The sequence below is a fragment of the Rissa tridactyla genome, chromosome 3 (genome assembly GCF_028500815.1).
Source record: "Rissa tridactyla isolate bRisTri1 chromosome 3, bRisTri1.patW.cur.20221130, whole genome shotgun sequence".
Lineage (NCBI taxonomy): Eukaryota > Metazoa > Chordata > Aves > Charadriiformes > Laridae > Rissa > Rissa tridactyla.
In genome coordinates this window covers 10,469,700-10,487,552 of record NC_071468.1, presented here as the reverse complement: position 1 = coordinate 10,487,552, position 17,853 = coordinate 10,469,700, and the positions used below count along the sequence as shown (strand labels likewise).

Genomic DNA, 17,853 nt, shown 5'->3' with positions numbered 1-17,853 from the left:
GACCTTACACAGTCTCTCATAATGTCTTCTTATCCAGATTGGAAAGAGATGGTTTGAATAAGTGGACCACAAGGTTGGTGGCAAATTGTGTCTGGATTGCTGGGTGTCAGAAGGTTGTGATCAGCAATGCAAAGTTCAGTTGGTGGCTGGCCATTAGTGGTATCTCTCATGGAGCTAAGAGTGTTCAGTGTCTTCATTAAAGATCTGGATGATGGGACAGGGGGACAGAGCACGTTTTCACCAGTTCACAGAAGATTTGGGAGAAGCAGCTGATATGCTGAAGGGTAGTACTGATAACTCAGAGACACCTTGATGGGCTTACAGGAACCTCATGAGGTTCAGCAAAGGCAGGTACAAAGTCGTACACTTGGGCTGGAATAAAACACGTGGAACAGTACGGGCTGGGGATCAACTAACTGGCTAGGGAGTAGCTCTGCTTCGACAGACCTGTATGTCTTAGCGGTGTCCATGAAACCGTAGTGTGTCCTTGTGACAAAGCAAGCTAACCATTTGTTGGGCTGTATTAGGACAAGCATAGCCAGCAGTATAAGGGAAGTGATTATTCCCTTCTGTTAGGCACTTGTTAAATGACATCAGGAAAGCTGTGTCCAGTACAAGAAAGACATACAAACTGGAGTGAGCCCAGTGGAAAGCCACCAAGATGACTGGGAGCTAGAGCACATGCCATAATGGGAGAGTCTGAGAGAAGCGGGTTTCTTTGAGCTTAAGAAGTGAAGGAACAAAAGGGATCCTGGTTGTTGCCTTCTACTACCTATAGGGAAGACTGAGATAGATTCTTCTGAGGTGCATCTCATCCTCAGAGTCAGAAACTGTGATAAAGACTGGGATTAGCGGACAGATGGGTGAGGATGGTCTAATGAGCAGAAGTCAGCATGGCTTTTATAAGGGCATCTGCCTACAAATACATGGAGTTCTTGGAAGGAGTCTTTGAGGATGTGGGGTATTAATTTCTAAAAGACATTTGACAGTAATCCTTGACAAACCAGTAATAAGAAAGCAAATATAATTCTAAGAATAATTAGAGCAGTATTAGAGGGTAAACAGAAAATATCCTTATACTGCCACGTAAATCTGTGTGACGCATACTCTTAAATATAGTGTGTAGTTCCGTTCCTGCATCTCAAAAAGGATATCTTGAAATCAGAGAAGTTGTAGGGAAGGGTGACAAGGAGGCTAGAGATAGAATCATAGAATCGCCTAGGTTGGAAGGGACCTTTCAGATCATTGAGTCCAACCATCAACCTGACACTGACAAAAACCATCACTAAACCATACCGCTAAGCACTATGTTTACCTGTCTTTTAAATAGCTCCAGGGATGACAATTCCACCACTTCCCTGGGCAGCCTGTTCCAATGCTTGATAACCCTTTCAGTGTAAAAATTTTTCCCAGTATCTAATCTAAATCTCCCCTGGCACAACTTGAGGCCAAATAGATTCACTTCCAGATACAGAAAGGCTAATCAGACTAGGACAGTACACTCTGGAAAAAAAAGAGAGGACTGACATGTACACGACATCTTTAAAATCAAACACAGAATGGCCAGAATTGAATGGAGAATGATTGTTTTCTGCTTCTTCTGATACAAAAATGAGGCACTGCCAAATGAAATTAGCAGGTGCTAGGTTTGAATGAGCAAAGAAGATAGTTCACGTAATTGGTGCATTCTTTGCCATAAAATAGGTGTAGTCCAAAAGCTTATGCATTCAATAACTAATTAGGCAAATTCATGAGAAAACATCCGCCTAAGGTTACTAAATACCAGAAATGCATTTTCTAAAAGCAAGACTGTGACCCTTTAGTTACTCACATTCAGTTTTGAGCAAGAAATTCCCTGCCAACAGTGGCAGCACAACTCCCGTTTCCATCAGAGGTGAAAGGGGGCATCATGACATGAGGCTAACAAGCAGAAACACAATCCTGTCATATTAAACTGTCACAACAGTAAAATCCCTTTCAAATCAAAGAAGCTGCTGCCACTGCCATGTCGTGTCCATTTTCTGGAGCCGTGTTACCTGTTCCTTGGCCTGACCAACAATCAACTTTGGGAATTCTTATAATCAAACGTAGTGCCATTGCAGGATTGGAGCACCAGATTCTAGATCAAAAAAGGAGGGGAAAAAATGGCTCAACTGAAAGCTTCAAATAATAGGTATTTTACTGTAGTTTGGTATAAGGTAGTAGGAAATGGCAGTCCCTCCTGGCCTTCTGATCATGCTGATAAACAGAACTGGAATACAAATGCAAACACATAGGCGGTTTGTTCATCCTAATTTTTATTCATAACTTAATGCTAATTCTGTGCCATAAGCCGAATGTATTTGTCACCGTATACTCTCTCCATATGGACTTTAGACTGAATCCTCTCAGTTCCGCATTATTCAGCTGCATAATTTTATTAGAAATGCAGGACCTCACCTACGGCTGTGTTGGCCTATAGCATCCAGTTTCCCTTTGACAGCAGAACATCAGATTTCCCTGGGTAACGCATTGATGCACGGAGCACTGTTGCCAGTACTTTCATTCTTTCCTAAAGAATATCTGTTCTTAGAAAGCAACGAGCATAAACCATGTCAGCATGAGCATTTGTACCTGCCATCTTACCGAGAAAATTTTATCATCCCTTTTACGGTTTCGTTTTCTTCCTCAGACAAATGTGGCAGGCCACGTTGTGCATGAGCATATCCTAGGGCACCTGACCAAGCTGTACTTGGGCAAGACACTGCAACGAGTCAGCATCCCAGGACTGTGTTTTTCTGTTGTGTTTATGTCTTCTGGCAGCCCTTGAACTCTACGTATCAAATGTACTGTTCTGTATATGTCTAATCTACAGGAAAGCTGAGCCGAAGCTAAGTGTTAGAGTACAAGCCAGCTGCAAGATTTCATCAAATCAGCGTCAAAATGTTGCATGCACTTCTTTTGTAGATGCAAAGAAATATCAGTTACCAAGCCAAAACCAGCCTGAGAAAAAAACTGATACGATTCTATGACATTTGCTTTCATTTTTTCGTACCTTTCATAGGCAAGATGGAGATTATAAACTGCGCTTGGTCCTCATGCTCATACTTCAGGTTTTTTCTGAGACCCACCCTCAAGTACGTAACAGAAATTGTTTTTGTAAATTTATTTCAGCTAATCATGTCCGTTTTCGAGAACAGCATGAAAGAAAGAGGCATCACTGAAAATGAAGCCTTTGACTGGGAGAAGGCTGGTACAGATATCTTGTTGTCTACTAGCACCTCTACTCCACCACAGCAAAACACCAGGCAAACAGCAGCCATGTTTGGGTGAGTATTACAGTTGAACCAGTCAGACTGTGGACATGCTCAATAAAAAGCTTAGTAACAAGTTCATATTTGAAAGATTTCAAGGCCATTATGGTCCTGGGAAGTTGGAGCTGCATGGCAGCCACCATTTGATTTGGCTGTATATATATATAACATATATCTAAGGTGGTGGAACCCAGTTTCATAGCCTTGCTGTTCTGAAAACATATCTTCTACTGGGGATGAGCGTGTGGGTTGAAGTCGCATTAACGGATGTCTGCAGACTTTTGTCTAGGATTGATGGAGCCCATATGCTTGTATATTTTGCACATTATATGGCACACATGGCTGGAGCTTCTGTGAGAGCGCCTGCCGTGAGGCAGTTGTTGCCTTGCTGTGGGGTGGGTTTGTGATTGGTAGTGAGCTGAACGCAGCAGAGTGCATGAACTGGTCACACCTCGAACAGAGCTCCTCGACCTTTACAGGGTGCACAGGTACACAGAGCTTGGTGCTCAGAGATGGAAATGAGTCCAAACACAAGTCTATAAGGCTTGGCTCTTTTGTCTGTCTCGGGTGCTTTTGAGGGGGCTGACATTAAGGGATAACAATAATCCTTAGTGATATTATAGAAGGTAAAAGCTTAATATCATAGAAGACAAAAGCTATAAGGCCTATTAAGCCTCATTTGCTCATGCAAAGAGGGGAAGTTTCTTCTAAGCTAAATATTGTGTAATGGGAACTTCTGAAGAAGTCTGCAGCCTGCATATCAAAAGTTCCAAGATGCTTTCACTGATCCATCCCACTGTTTTTGTGACTATATATTAAGTGGAATCCTCCTATGCCGTTCCAGGTTGTCATATGTGGGATAATGCTGGACTGCCTGTTTTTTCAACCTGGTAATACCCTAAAAGCTGCTGAGGAATTTCTGTGGGGCAGTGTGATAGGCCTCCTTATGTAACTACTAATGACTTTACTTTTCTTCTTGTCTCTTCCATAGGGTGGTTAACGTCACTCCGGTACCTGGGGACTTGCTTCGTGAGAACACTGAGGATGTCCTACAGGGTGAACACCTGAGTGATCAAGAGAACGCTCCTCCCATCCTGTCAGGCCGACCAGCGGAAGGTCTTGGTCAGGCTCCAAACACACCTTTCAATGAGGCTGAAGTTTGGGAAGAGACAGATGTGAATCGCAACAAACTCAGGATCAGCATCAGCAAAGTAAAGAACATTTATATATCTCCTGTGGCTGTTGGATTTAGGGCAATGGATTCATAGACTGCTAGAAGCCATCTGGATCCACTGATGTAGCATCCTACATAGTGCAGCCCAAAAAGCACTGTGGAATTTACCTGTGGAAATGGGAAATTACAAACAGTTTTTTCACAGAGTAAAAGCCATTGGGATTAATTTGGATTTTTATGCAAATGACATTTTGGGGGCAAATAATGCTAGAGTGACTCTCTCATACAATCATTATATCATTATCTAGGATCTCGATACTTCAAGCAATGGAATTCTAATCCTTGCATAGCTGATACAATATCAGAAATGTCACAGGTTAGGAAATTATAAACCAAAACTTTATTGTATCCTGACCTCTTGGGTAAATAAATTTCTTCACAAATTTCTTCATAAGCTATATTTTTCCACATCTCGAATCATCACTAATTTTTCTCTTACAATTTTTTAACTTTCCAAGGGTTTCACAATCAATAAAGAGTATCTAATGATGGTTTCACCCCTGTGAACAGTGAGAGAAACTATCACTTAATATTCTCATATTTCTGCATTCCAAGATCATATTACACTTTTTAGCTTGCATAAAGTGTATGCTTCAGTTGTTTTTTCTCATAATCCCTAAACCATTTCTCAGTCCTTTCTTGTAAATGTTACCTAATTTCTTGAAGGTATCCCCATCCCCATTGAATGATGATTCCATAGTAAAAGTTAAGTATGAGAATCTACCAGTTAGTGTATTTATTAGATAAACTTACATATTGTAAGTAAATTAGTATTTGTTATGTTGATCTCGCTTATTTAAAAACCCGAATGTCACATGGCATGACATCAGATACATACAGAATCTGTTAGCAGAGAAACCTTCATCAAACAGACTTAAAATATTACCAAGGCATATCCGATTCACTCCACAAACCTGTCTTTAATGGACATTTGTGGACCAGCGTGTCATATCTACCAGTCTTCTCGGTCCGACCGGAATTCCCTTCAGTCTCTACTGGCACAAAATTAGTCCTTCTTTTGGCTCTGTAGATATCTCCTCTATCCTTAGTCTTATTAGAAAACATTTTTCATGGACAAGAAATAATCTCATCTAACTTGCTTTAAATTCTCCAATGCAAATAACTTGGATCAACATGTTACCTGTATGGAACATTACCAGTGGCATTCCCCAGTGCTGAGAATTATAAACCAAGTTCAAATCACTTCTTCATCTCTCACTGGTAAATGGTGTGCATTCCCAGAAGTTCTTATTTGAAGGCACATGATGAAATAAGAAAATCCTGTTAGAGTGGTACAGTTCTGCTTCCACAACGAACAAAAAAAAGGAGTATTACAGAAAAATTCTGGTAACTCCTATGTGTTTTTCTGTTCCTTTGAACCACCAGGTGCCTTGATGCTCTTCAGTCAGACTGAAATGTGCACAAGGGAGTCCTAAATGTCCTTTCTGCGTGCTAGTTGTACGTCATGTCTTAGGTACCTTACCCGGCACTGTCATTCACAAGCCCTGTCATAACAGCAGCTAGAGACAGGAGAGGTTTCTACAAGATCTACAGCATGACCAGGTGACTCTCCTGCCAAGGGATATGCTATTTCTTCTCAGTTTACTGGCAAAGGAGCTTAGGGAGTTAGTCAGCGTGGCAATGAGCACTTCAGTTCTGACAAGCTCTGTAGCTACGCAGCAGTCTATGAAATAGAGCCCAGGGCATCATGCTCTCCAAAGCTAAAGAAGTCTGTCCTCTCTCTCTGTGAGGCTTGTTATCTTTAGTCTGACTCTTGCCTGTCCTTTCGCTCTGCTAGGCTTATTATCTTTAGTCTGATTGCTCTCTGAGAGAGAATCGGTTTTTATTTAAGTCACAGTCACCACACGGAGAAAAAAAGGAGGCAGCAGATTCGACATGTAAGGGCACAGCTTCACCTCTGCTTGTAATCTCAGGCATCCCTTGTGTCTTTCAGAACTGCAAGGGCAGCTGGTGTGTAAATCACCCTTCTGCTATTCACAGCTTCACCATCCTTCATCTTCCAGTCTTGTAACACTAGAAGTAACTCTGGCTCTCCCTGTCTTGCTCTTTGTATTTAGGTGATGAGTAGATCTTGACATGTTTTTTCTCCCTGATACCTCTCTAAGGTCATCCTTATTTCTCATTTCACACAGTTCAGATCTCCTTCTGTCCTACTTCTCCCATTTCTGTGCTAAGGACGGTTTCCTTGCTTACCATCACTGACCTTTCTAAATCTTCCTTCTGGTTCTCCTTCCTCCACTGGATCAAAGTTCTCATTCTGTTTTTTTTTTCAGAAGCCTCTTCCTTCTCTCCCACACCCTCCCCTAATTCTCTGCCCTTGGATCTTTCCAAGTTGCCTGTTACCCTACAGTTACATCAGCACTGTGCTCCTTTCACAAGCACATTTGGCCTTCCTTTGTCACTGACCTTCTCCTGGCCTGAATGGATTACAGATTAAATCATTATAATCTACTCTGCTTTTTCTGTAATGCCTGCAAGTTTTCCTCCGCTCTCCCTAGCTGCTAAGGCTCCTTAGTTATGCATTCCAAACCCAGCCTGGATGGTTTAGATCTGCTAATTTATGGATACTGGCTGACTTGCGGCATACACAGTACATGCACAAAGGCAGCTGTCTTGATCAGCAGCATTTTACTGAGCAGCATTTTCCTGAGAAGCCTGCTTACATTTAGAGCCTCTGGCATTAATAGAGGACAAGTGAATGTAGGGCGTGCTGCAGAGAAGGGTAAACACTCTCCATGCTAGGAACTTGCACTGGCACATCCCCCCACAGAAGCAGCGAGTAGCAGCTGATGTTGCATGGCTGGCATCACGACATGGTTGAATGCAAATTCTAGACTGCTGCTGTAGCCCCTGGACCATTTTGCCTCTCTTCTTTTGCCCAAGCAGGTCTTCTCTTCCAAGGGGAAGCAGCTCAGTGGAAGGCAGAAGGCAGCTGTGTTACAGTCACCTACTGTTGCTCCTTTGTTTGCTGCTAAATTAAAAAAATCAAATTCACTAAGGCCATATGGAAATATAAAATACGTAGTGGTAGAGCATGAACACTCGATGTTCACAAGTGTCCACGAGCATGTTCAAGTCCCTGCATGACCTTGGGTCTGTGGAAAGCTCTTACAGATGTTGCGGTTGAGTGTGCGTCCTGGAGGACTTTGTTTAGAGGACCAAGATTTAAAAAAAAAAAAACACCCACAAAAAAAAACCCGACAAAAAATCCCCAAACACCCTGAGAATTAGGAGAGGTCTTAGTCATATCAAGTTCATCAGAAGTAGAAGTATGTATAGTGCGTTATAATACATGGATGCTGCATAGACAAATATTGACAAATGAGGGCTCTTAGACATCTGGGATAAGCAGTTAGGGTTTGTGTATGCAGTGGGTTTGCCCATGGTAACTCCTTTGGATCAACTATTGAAATGGAAAGGCCACCTTGTAAAGATGTGTTAAATATTTTAATTGATTTAAAATCCATACCTTGTTTTAATATTAGATACTTGCCAGGGCATATGGGCCCTTGCGTTCCTTCAAATGTTGCTTGTGTGGATTGTGAAAATGCAGCTGAAACTGTACCCTGGAAGAAAGCACAGAGCAACAGTGAAGGATGGGAAATCAATGTCTTTGGCCAGATTTTGAGGTTCTTTGTGTTTATCCCCTACAGACTCAGTGCATGGTGGAAGAGGAGCAGAGAAATGGTGTCTGCCCCAGTTCCCCTGTCCGAGTGCCTCCGGAGTCCCCTACCGCACAAGTGCGCTCCCTAAGATACCGCCGTGTGAACAGCCCTGAGTCAGAACGCCTCTCCACTGCTGATGGCAAAGCAGATCTACATGAAAGAAGGTTTGCTTAACCTCTGTAGTGTCCTACTGCTTTTAGGAGTGTCTTGAAGATTGACTGTTGAGACCAACATAACCGTTAGATAAGCAGGCACTGGAAGTTCATTTCTAGGTGGAGGTGTTCATGGGCTTTATGATCTTTTTGGTGAGACACTCATGTCTGTTAATAAGGAGAGTCAGTGGGAATGATTCTCATCCTGTCCCTGGATGGGAAGAACTCCACAGAGGGAAGCAGGGACTTTTGTCAGAGGGAGGCAAAGCATCAGGTCAGAGATAATGTAAATAGTCACAAAGCTTTTGGCTGACCTGAGGTGGGAGAGAAGAATGGATCTTGCGAGGGTACATACAAGAATGCATGTATTCTGGGAGCTAGCTGGCAGATCCTGATCTGGTGGGTTTCATTATGTCATTATTTTTCATTAATAGTAATAATAGTATTCATTTTTCAGCATATAGCGTTGCACTTGTTTGCATGTGAAAAGTACACATTACGCACTGATTCTGAGGGTAATATGAATAGTTTCTCTCAGATCCACAGCAAAGAAATAAAGAAAAAAACAAGAATAACACAAATAATGAAAATAAGCTTTTTAAAGTCTCGTGTGCTGGAGAACACATGTTACAAGACATAAGCCCTTAGTGCTGGTAACCCGCTTCACATCTTTGTTACTGTGTCATCTTCCCATTGAATGTCAGGGCGTGGACTGTGGTTGCAGGATGTACTGGTGAAATGGCCTCTCTAGAAGAAGTAGGGGAGGGACAGGCCTTCTTCTCAGAGACAATCTGACAGACTGCAGCCAAGACGAACAGTCACAAGGAGACAGTAGCTGGAAATGAAGGGGGATCAAAAAGAACTAGAGAGAGAGAATGACCCCTAGTGCTACCCCGAGTTTGTTAGGTACTGTTTTATTCTGGGTGGCTGGGAGAAGCTGTAACGCTTCTCTGTAATTCACAAAAGATTGCGTTGCTATTAATAATTTAGGGTTTGAATAACAAATCTTGGGTCTTGCTACCTCTTCTTTTTCTTGCTCCGAAGAAAGGCTCTTTAAAATAGGAAAGGAAAAACCCAGTCAGCAACACTAGCCCTGTATATTCACTGAATGCTTTTAACTCCTTCCTTTATTTCTCACACTATTCTTTGTCTATGCTAATGATATAGAAAATGTGTATTATCCAAAACACATCCCTTTCTCCTGCCTTCTTCCCTCAGCTCCTGTTTTTAAAATAAAGATTCTTTTTTTATCTTTGAAGTAACCTGCAGCAAATACAGTCCCACTCTGCCACACAGTCTTCTCTTTATTCTGTTTTCATCTTTTCACAACACAGACGTGACTCCCAGCACTGGGAAATTCTTCTGGCTTTCTGGAGTAAATTCTTCCACGCCAGGAGTCTCTTCTCGGCTGGGGAGTGGATGAAGACATTGGTTAAATTCAGAGTTTCTTTTATTTTTTTTAGCAACAGCTCTTTAAATCCCAGTTCTTTACACAGACAGTATAGGCCATTTTTCATTCTTACTTTGCATACTTAGTGTTCCCTATTCATAATAATGTATTTTTAAGACTTTAACAAGTACAGCCTTGCTTCTTTCAGATCCATCAGATGGCTTTTGCTGAGATCTTTGGTTTTGCTCACAACTTTCTCTACATCAGCCTTTGGTTCACCTCCTTCTCTAATTCCCCTTTCTTCATCAAAAATTTTTCATTCTTGCTTGTAATTCTTTCCATCTCAGCTCTGACCTTCCACTGCGTTAAAGACACCTAGTTTTGCTTAGCAGCCCCCACCCAATGGTCCGTCCCTTCTGTTTCCCCTCATGCGTTCTCACACGTGGAAAGCTTTTCCCAGAAGAGTCTGCAAGGCTCCTGTATGGTGCTCGTTGAAATCCTTTTGTAAAACACGCTGCAGCTGCCTTTTTCTGGGCAGCAGACACTCTCGCTTTGTGCAGCAAGCTTCTAGCCTCTGTGACAGACAGAGAAGCAAAGCAAGCAGCAGGTGCAGGCCAAATGAGAAGTGTGGATCATAAACATTGTGGAGCAGAAAGACAGAAGTGCCACTGGCTTTTCCAGCTGAGATGCTGCCAGGGCCGTTGGGGCAAAGGGAGCTTCCAGGGCCTCTTTGAAAGGTATTTCTGCATGGCTGCAGAAGCTGCTGCTATTTAGACTGTGAGCCATTGAACATTGTACTACTCTTTGTAAAAGGATACTTGCCATATTTCCTTCCTGCTCCTCCAAGGTATTTTGGGGTCATCTATGCACAATGGGATCAAAGATTCTTGCTGTCTTCGGAGAACTCATGTGTCTGCTTTAGAGGCCTCAGCGGCCACCACAGAGATAGCACAGTGCAGCTGAAGAGGTTATAGGAGCCCAGGAGAGACACTGTTAGGTCAGACAGTAGATTTAGGATTTAGTGGTGTTTTGTTTGATTATTTTTTCCCCCCCCACAAACAGTAGAATTTACCAAAGTGGAAAGAGTATATTGGTTTTGTTAAGGAAAACTGGCTATCATCCAGTCATCTACAAGGAATAGAGATGATGACTTGGTTTTCATACTGAAGCACTTTAGGGGGAACATCTTTATGCCATTGTAGGTTCTAGAGAAATATTTTTGCTGAAGCCTGTCTTTCTGAAGTGCACCAAGAAATGAGTGAGAAGGATTGTATGGGTTTTCTCTCAACTCTTATGATTCCTAACTTTAACCACAAATCTGATGTATTTTTAATGGCTTCATGTTCTGCTTTTAGATCTCGAATGGATTTACCTGGCTCTCCATCACGGCTTGTATGCTCCTCCCAGCCAGCCCAGATGCTGTCCATAGATACTGGCCAGGCTGACCGGCAGGCAAGTGGTAGGATGGATGTGTCTGCTTCGGTGGAACATGAAGCCCTCAGCAATGCATTCCGCTCAGTGCCACTCGCAGAGGAGGAGGACTTTGATAGCAAGGAGTGGGTTATCATTGATAAGGAGACAGAGCTGAAGGACTTTCACCCAGGTGCTGAGCCAAGCACCTCTGGAACCACGGATGAGGAGCCTGAGGAGCTAAGACCTATTGAAGACGGTGAGGAGAGAAGGCGCTTGGGGGCAGATGCCGCAGTCAGGCCGAAGACGCATGACGGGCGAAGTCGGGGTATGCAGCCTGTGACTGAGGAGGACAGTTCCCACAGACATGAAGGACCTTCTCAAACAGTATCTGACAGTAAACATGAACAGCAGACAGGAAGTCCAGCCCACTCCCCCCTACATTCAGCACCAGCCATCCGACAAAGGAGACGAGAATCTGAACCTACTGGTCCTCAGAGACAGGTAAGATCCCTGGGTCTGTATCTTATTGCCTAGCATAGCAAAGTCATCATCTTAGGAAAAGTTAGCTGTGCTGGAGAAGCCTGTGATTCCAAGCATGGATGGTCCTGTGAAACTCTTTCTGACAGTGCTTGCAAATGTTGTGAACGCCTTAGAAGTGCTCCCTATAGCTAGTAATTTTGTCCCCTAACAAGGACACACTATTATCAAGATCTTTCAGTTGTTTTGGCACAGCGACAAGAGGAGAGCACAGCTGTGGTTGTGAGTATCTTTAATCAGTTCTCTTATTGCTTTCCCACGGTGTTCTGTTAATAACTGCTTAGTTGTATGGAGGTGTCGCTAGCAAATCTGCTCCGCGTAGTTTCACAGCAGCAATAGCAGTGTATGGCAAGAGAATGCCCTCCAATCTAATCACACACCAGCACTGGGCAGGCCTGCAGCAATGCAAATTGCAAAATAACTCCCTGAAATAAAACTTTCTTCTAAATAGAAAGTTCAGAGTAACCAGCATACGCATCCGGGCGACCTTGCTTCAGTGACTGGTATTGTTCTTACCAGGTATTGACTCACAGAAATGTTCTTTACTTACTGTGGTTTTTCCAGATAGTAAAGGGCTTTTTTCTTTTAGTTTTGCTTTTTTCTGTGGTCCTCTGAAGATATAGAGAAATTCAATTTTTAGTGGGAGGTAATTTATTAGATTACCTGGGAAAACATGATATACTGTTAGGCTCAGAGTTCCTCTGTCATATCTAATCTTCATTTCTCAGACATTCAGAAGAAGGCTGTCCCAGAGTGTTCACTACAAGAGACAATAAAATTGTTCTCCTGAGGGCTTTTTGTATTGGTATGTTAATGAAGATCTCTCATGTGCGTGGGATCCATAAGCGCAGCAAAGAGCAGGCGAGTCTCAGGTCGTGTGCACAGCGATACCCTCCTACAGCAGGCATTCGGGCAGTCGCTTGTTCCCCTCTGGAAGATGGTAACTCCATCTCCCGTTCTCTCTTGATCTTACTCTGTAAGGAAGTGTTCGCTGGACTGGAGCGTTAAAAGAACATCCTCTATTCAGGTCTTGCCCAGATTCTTCTCTTCTCTGGATGCCGGAGAGGTACAAGAAAAAAGGGACTTCGTTTTTTCAGCAAAACATGAATGATACATGAAACTATGTTAAAAGAATCAAACCAAATCCTTGCCTGCTAGGCAAGGTGTTCCTTGCTAAAGTGTATGAGGCTGCAGCACGTACAGGAAGGACAGAAGCAGCGACAGCAGGCACTAGCGGGACTGTCCTGCCGAGCGCGGAATAGTAGCAGTACGTGCTTCTCATGGAGACTGCATCCAGCTGCAAGGTGGAGGTGTTTGCTATGTAAAGCAAATATGTTAAATGCCCCAAATAGCTAGAGATTGCATAGTTGGAAGGGTCTGGGCCTGAATTTGCTGTCTGTACACTTACTAGGCTGGTCAGTGCAACATGTGCAAGATTGGCAAGATGCAATGAACATGGTAAGAGCCAGCTGGTAAGAACCTGCTGTAAGAACCAGCAGGGACACCGTGACATATGTAGTGTAGGTAAAGGAGGCTGGAGGTGCCTTCTTGGCCATAGGACATAATATTGCTATGTGAAATGCCTGGGGGAGTTGGGTATGGTGCAGTATGAAGGCTGCTTATCGCTTCACAGTGATACTTAAAAAGCAGGCAAAAAACCTAAAACAATGGGATTGTGGGTGATCACTGCTAATATATTAGACAACTTTAGTTCTCCAGCAGGCTGCACATTTTTTTGCACCTGTCTTCTGAAATACCCTCTAGTAATTCCTGGGCCTAGTTTTGTACATACAGACCAACACTGTACTTTTTTGGCTCTCCGGTATGTAGTTGCGCTTCCTTTGATGTCTAGATCCTTCAGTTGCCTCTATACATACAGCTTTGCAGTGACATTCATATTTTTCCATTTGCTGTCACAAAACCAACTGCTAACTCTGAAAGGAAAAATTACTTGGTGCCTAAAGGAAAGCAAAAGCCTGTTCTCCTCAGGTACAGCAGAGATGGAAGGACAGTTGTTTGGGATGCTAATAAGAAGTTGGCCAAGGACTTAACTAATGAAAATACTGAAGGCCTCACTAACAATGACAGATGTTTCCTGTAGCTCAGGCTTGGGCTTCCTCTGGGTTTGACTGAAACTGTGATTAGGTAGTATGTGTGTGAGTAAATCTTCCTTATCTTTGAATATGAACTGAGTCTTTAAGATAGGTGAAAATGTCACTAAATGCAGAACTACCGTGACACGAAGGTCATAGACCTTGTTGTACCGATTTGGGACCTCATTCTGGTCTCGTGAAAACTGGTGATCGTCCATTGGTGTCAGCAGAGTACCAACTGAGAGGAAATGGGTAATCCCTGCTTTAATGTTTTCTTCTGTTCCTCCATTCTCTGACTCCAGTATATAAGCCATTACTTGTTACTGGCAAAAAGACAGTGACTTCTGGATTATCCTAGAATCACAGCATGGCTGAGGTTGGAAGGGACCTCTGGAGATCATCTAGTCCCACCCTCTGCTCCAAAATAGATGAACTGGAGCAGGTTTGCTCAGGACAGTGTCCAATCAGAATATCTCTAAGGATGGAGACTCCACAACCTCTCTGGGCAACCTGTTCCAGTGTTCAATCACCCTTACAGTAAACAAACTTTTTCTTATGTTTAAATGGAATTTCCTGTGTTTCAATTTCTGTCCATTTCTTCTTGTCCTTTCACTGGGCACCACTAAGAAGAGTGTGGGTCCATCTTCTTTTTCCCTTCAGGTATTTATAAATGTTGACAACCGCCCCCCCCCGATCCTTGTCTTCTCCAGACTAAACAGTCCCAACTCTCCCAGCTTTTCCTCAAGTGAGGGGTGCTCCAGTCCCTTCATCATCTTTGTGACCCTTCGCTGGACTATTTCCAGTATGTCCGTGTCTCTCTTGTACTGGGCAGCCCAGAACTGGAACATGGCATTCCAGGTATGTCCTCGCCGGTGCTGAGTAGAGGGGAAGGACCACCTCCCTTAACTTGCTAGCAACACTCCTCCTAATGTAGCCCAGGAGGCAGTTGGCCCTTTTTGCCACAAAGGCACCTTGCTAGCTTGCGTTCAGCTTCGTGTCCACCAGGACCTCCAGGTACTTCTCTGTCCAACTGCTTTCCGGACAGTTGGCCCCCAGCGTGTACTGTTTCTCCCCAGGTGCAGGACTTCGCACTTCCCTTTGTTGAGCTTCGTGAAATTCCTTTTTGCCCATTTCACCAGCCTATCCAGGCACCTCTGAATATCAGCACAACCCTCCAGTGTGTCAACCGCTCCTCCCAGTTCTGTATCATCTGCGAAGCTACTGAGGGTACAGCCTGTCCCATTATCCAGGTCATTAATGAAGTTGTTAAACAGTAGGGGCCCCAATATCAACCCCTGGCTACACTGCTAGTGACTGGCCTCCAGCTGGACTTTGTTTCCCTACGCGCTATGGTTTGAGCCCAGCAGCTCAGCCAGCTTTCAGTCCAACTCACTCTCTACTTATCTAGCCCATATTTCATCATTTTGTTTAGGAGGATGTCATGGGAGACAGTGTCAAAAACCTTACTAAAGTCGAAGTAAACAACCTCCCACCCAACCATCTCATCACAGAAAGCTATCAATCAGGTTCATCAGGCATGACTTCCCCTTCATAGATCCATGCTGACTGCTCTCAATCACCACCTTCTCCTTCGTATATTTGGAAATGGCTTCCAGGAGGATTTGCTCCGTGCCCTTTCCAGGCTGACCAGCCTGTAGTTCCTGAAGTTATCCTCATTTAGAGCTCAGATGTTTGTTCAAATGTATGAATCTGTTGGAAGAAAGATGTTATAGTGCAAGTGTGAGGGATGGTGGTGTCCTCATGAAACTGTGTGGGTGTAAGAGGGAGCACAGTGTGAACGGATGCTACTGTGGGAAAAGTCAAGTACAGAGGAGGCTCTGAATAGCCTGGGGGAATTTCTGACCCAAATATTCTCACATATTAGATATCTTCCAGTTTCAGCTCACAAGAAGACAGCTGCAGTGGAGCGTAGACCTCATGGGGCGCCCTGGTACAGAGGGAGACCAGGTCTGTCAGGCTATTCAAGCCCTTCTGTCTGTGCACCGCTTAGTGCAGCAATGAGCACCCAGCAAGGTGTTTTAACAGAGCTCTTAGGGTCTACTTTTTAATGTATACATTTTAAGAATGTACTAATAAATCTCTGCTTATTTTTATGCACTAATGTGCAGATAAAGCTATAGAAATAGCTAAAAATTAGTAAAAAAACAAGTTTGAACCTGTACTTCTGTTTACATATTAATCCTGGCATAGGATTGTTGTTATTGTTGGAAGTCATTTATATCCACGCCTAGCAATATAACTTAAAAATCTGTCAAGTTCTTAAATAAGCTGAGTAAATTCACTGACGCTTGACAGAGATGGCAACTTACTGCTGTCTTCTGCGTTGGAAAAAAATGCAAATGTTCATGCATTTATGAGTTTTAGCAATTACTTCTGACTTCAGGTCTGTGCAGATTTCTTGATTCTGAATCTCCCTTGCTGCTAGTGCAATTGGCATTGTACAAAATGTTTTGGGACGTGCCTTCTTAAAACATGCCTGCCCAAATGATATTGCATCTAAAAAACACAAGAAAAGTGAAGCAATAGCGGGAGATCATATTAACTCTTCCTTGCCTATTCTTGGATATATTCTGCAGTGTTCAGAGAGCTTTTTGATTACACTGTGTCTTACAGTCCCATCTCCCAGAGCCAAGAGTACATCTTTTAGAAAAGGTAAGACAGGAGGCAGTCAGAAGCACATTGCACAGGCTGCCTGGGCCAACTTCACCTGGGAGCCCAACTTTATGTACAATGACTGGTTTTCTTCTGTAAAAAACTGCTCTGGGACCCTCACTGAGCCAAGAAAAAATTCTCTGTTCTGGTGCTGAGCCCACAGGTGTCCCCATGCTCCTGAACTTCACCATTGCCTCATCTGAGGGGTGCTATAGAATCGTAGAATTGTGTAGGTTGGAAGGGCTGACAAAAACCATCACTAAGCGCTATCGCTAAGCACTACGTCTACCTGTCTTTTAAATACCTCTAGGGATCGTGATTCCACCACTTCCCTGGGCAGCCTGTTCCAATGCTTGATAACCCTTTCAGTGTAAAATTTTTTCCTATTATCTAACCTAAACCTCCCCTGGCACAACTTGAGGCCATTTCCTCTTGTCCTATCGCTTCTTATTTGGGAGAAGAGACCAAGTTGGACGTGGCCTGATACCCATGGGAGCAGTGCAGCTGGTTAGGTGACAACCGCTTCAGCGACCCCAGTGTGCAGTTCTTTACCTCCATTGATTTGAGTTTGTAATGATTATTCCTCGGAAAGGGACATAGAGACACAGGAGAGGGGTGCCTCACAGCAAGGACAGGGCTCTAGCAGTTTGGGTGATCTGTACTGCCTCTTTGGTTTGTGTGGTATAGAGGCCTGGGTTGCCCCCGGTCTCTTATCTAGAGAAACTCTGTTTGATTGAAGACCAAGAGCTGAGCAGAGTTTTCTCTGGATTATATTTTGGGCCCAGTGACCTCTGTGGCCCCAGACCCTGGAGCAGTGGGGAAATCCTTGGCACTCCCAGAGTGCCTACGGACAGCAGGAAGAGAGAATGGAAACTACAACTTCACTGGCTTGGAGGCAGAAAGGAGAAAAGCTGGGCTGAAATAATCAAGCAACGGGTAGAAGCAAAACAGCAGGCTCTCAGGTTTATAACCCTGGGCAGAGGAGGTAGGGAAGAAGGTGGCAGGGAAAATCAGATATGAAAAGGTGCTGTGTGTCTTGGTTTCCTTTCGCTTCTACAGCGTTGTCTGTGAGCTGCTCTGAGGGGACGTGAGGGACCGTTTCTCAGTGGTGAGAAATGGGCATTTGCAGAAGAGGGGCAGACTCTCATTGCCCCTCGCTCAGTGTAATTCCCCTTGAACAGCATTTAGTGCCTGTTGTAGATGATGCGATTCTTTGACATTCAGCTCCTCTGGCTTCCCTCCTCATGAGAAGAGCTTGCCAGCTGATAGAGAAGATGCTGATGTATGTAGAGTTGTCCTCTGTCCCTTATGCTCTTTAGATTCAGGATCCCTGTCCTTCCGTGTGTTAGTAATAAAGGATCAGCAAAAGGGTGATCCTATAA

At 43.7% G+C, this 17,853-nt stretch overlaps 1 protein-coding gene across 5 annotated transcripts in view; it reads left to right on the top strand.

The window, feature by feature from the left end:
• TTBK1 (tau tubulin kinase 1) overlaps nucleotides 1-17,853 on the top strand; it is a 117,044-nt gene that overhangs the window by 68,051 nt on the left and 31,140 nt on the right. For all 5 annotated transcript variants that reach the window (XM_054196636.1, XM_054196637.1, XM_054196635.1 and 2 more), the window contains 4 exons: nucleotides 3,154-3,308; nucleotides 4,285-4,504; nucleotides 8,202-8,377; nucleotides 11,111-11,669. In XM_054196636.1, coding sequence (XP_054052611.1) covers nucleotides 3,154-3,308; nucleotides 4,285-4,504; nucleotides 8,202-8,377; nucleotides 11,111-11,669 — 1,110 coding nt within the window. The remainder of the gene's footprint in view (nucleotides 1-3,153; nucleotides 3,309-4,284; nucleotides 4,505-8,201; nucleotides 8,378-11,110; nucleotides 11,670-17,853) is intronic.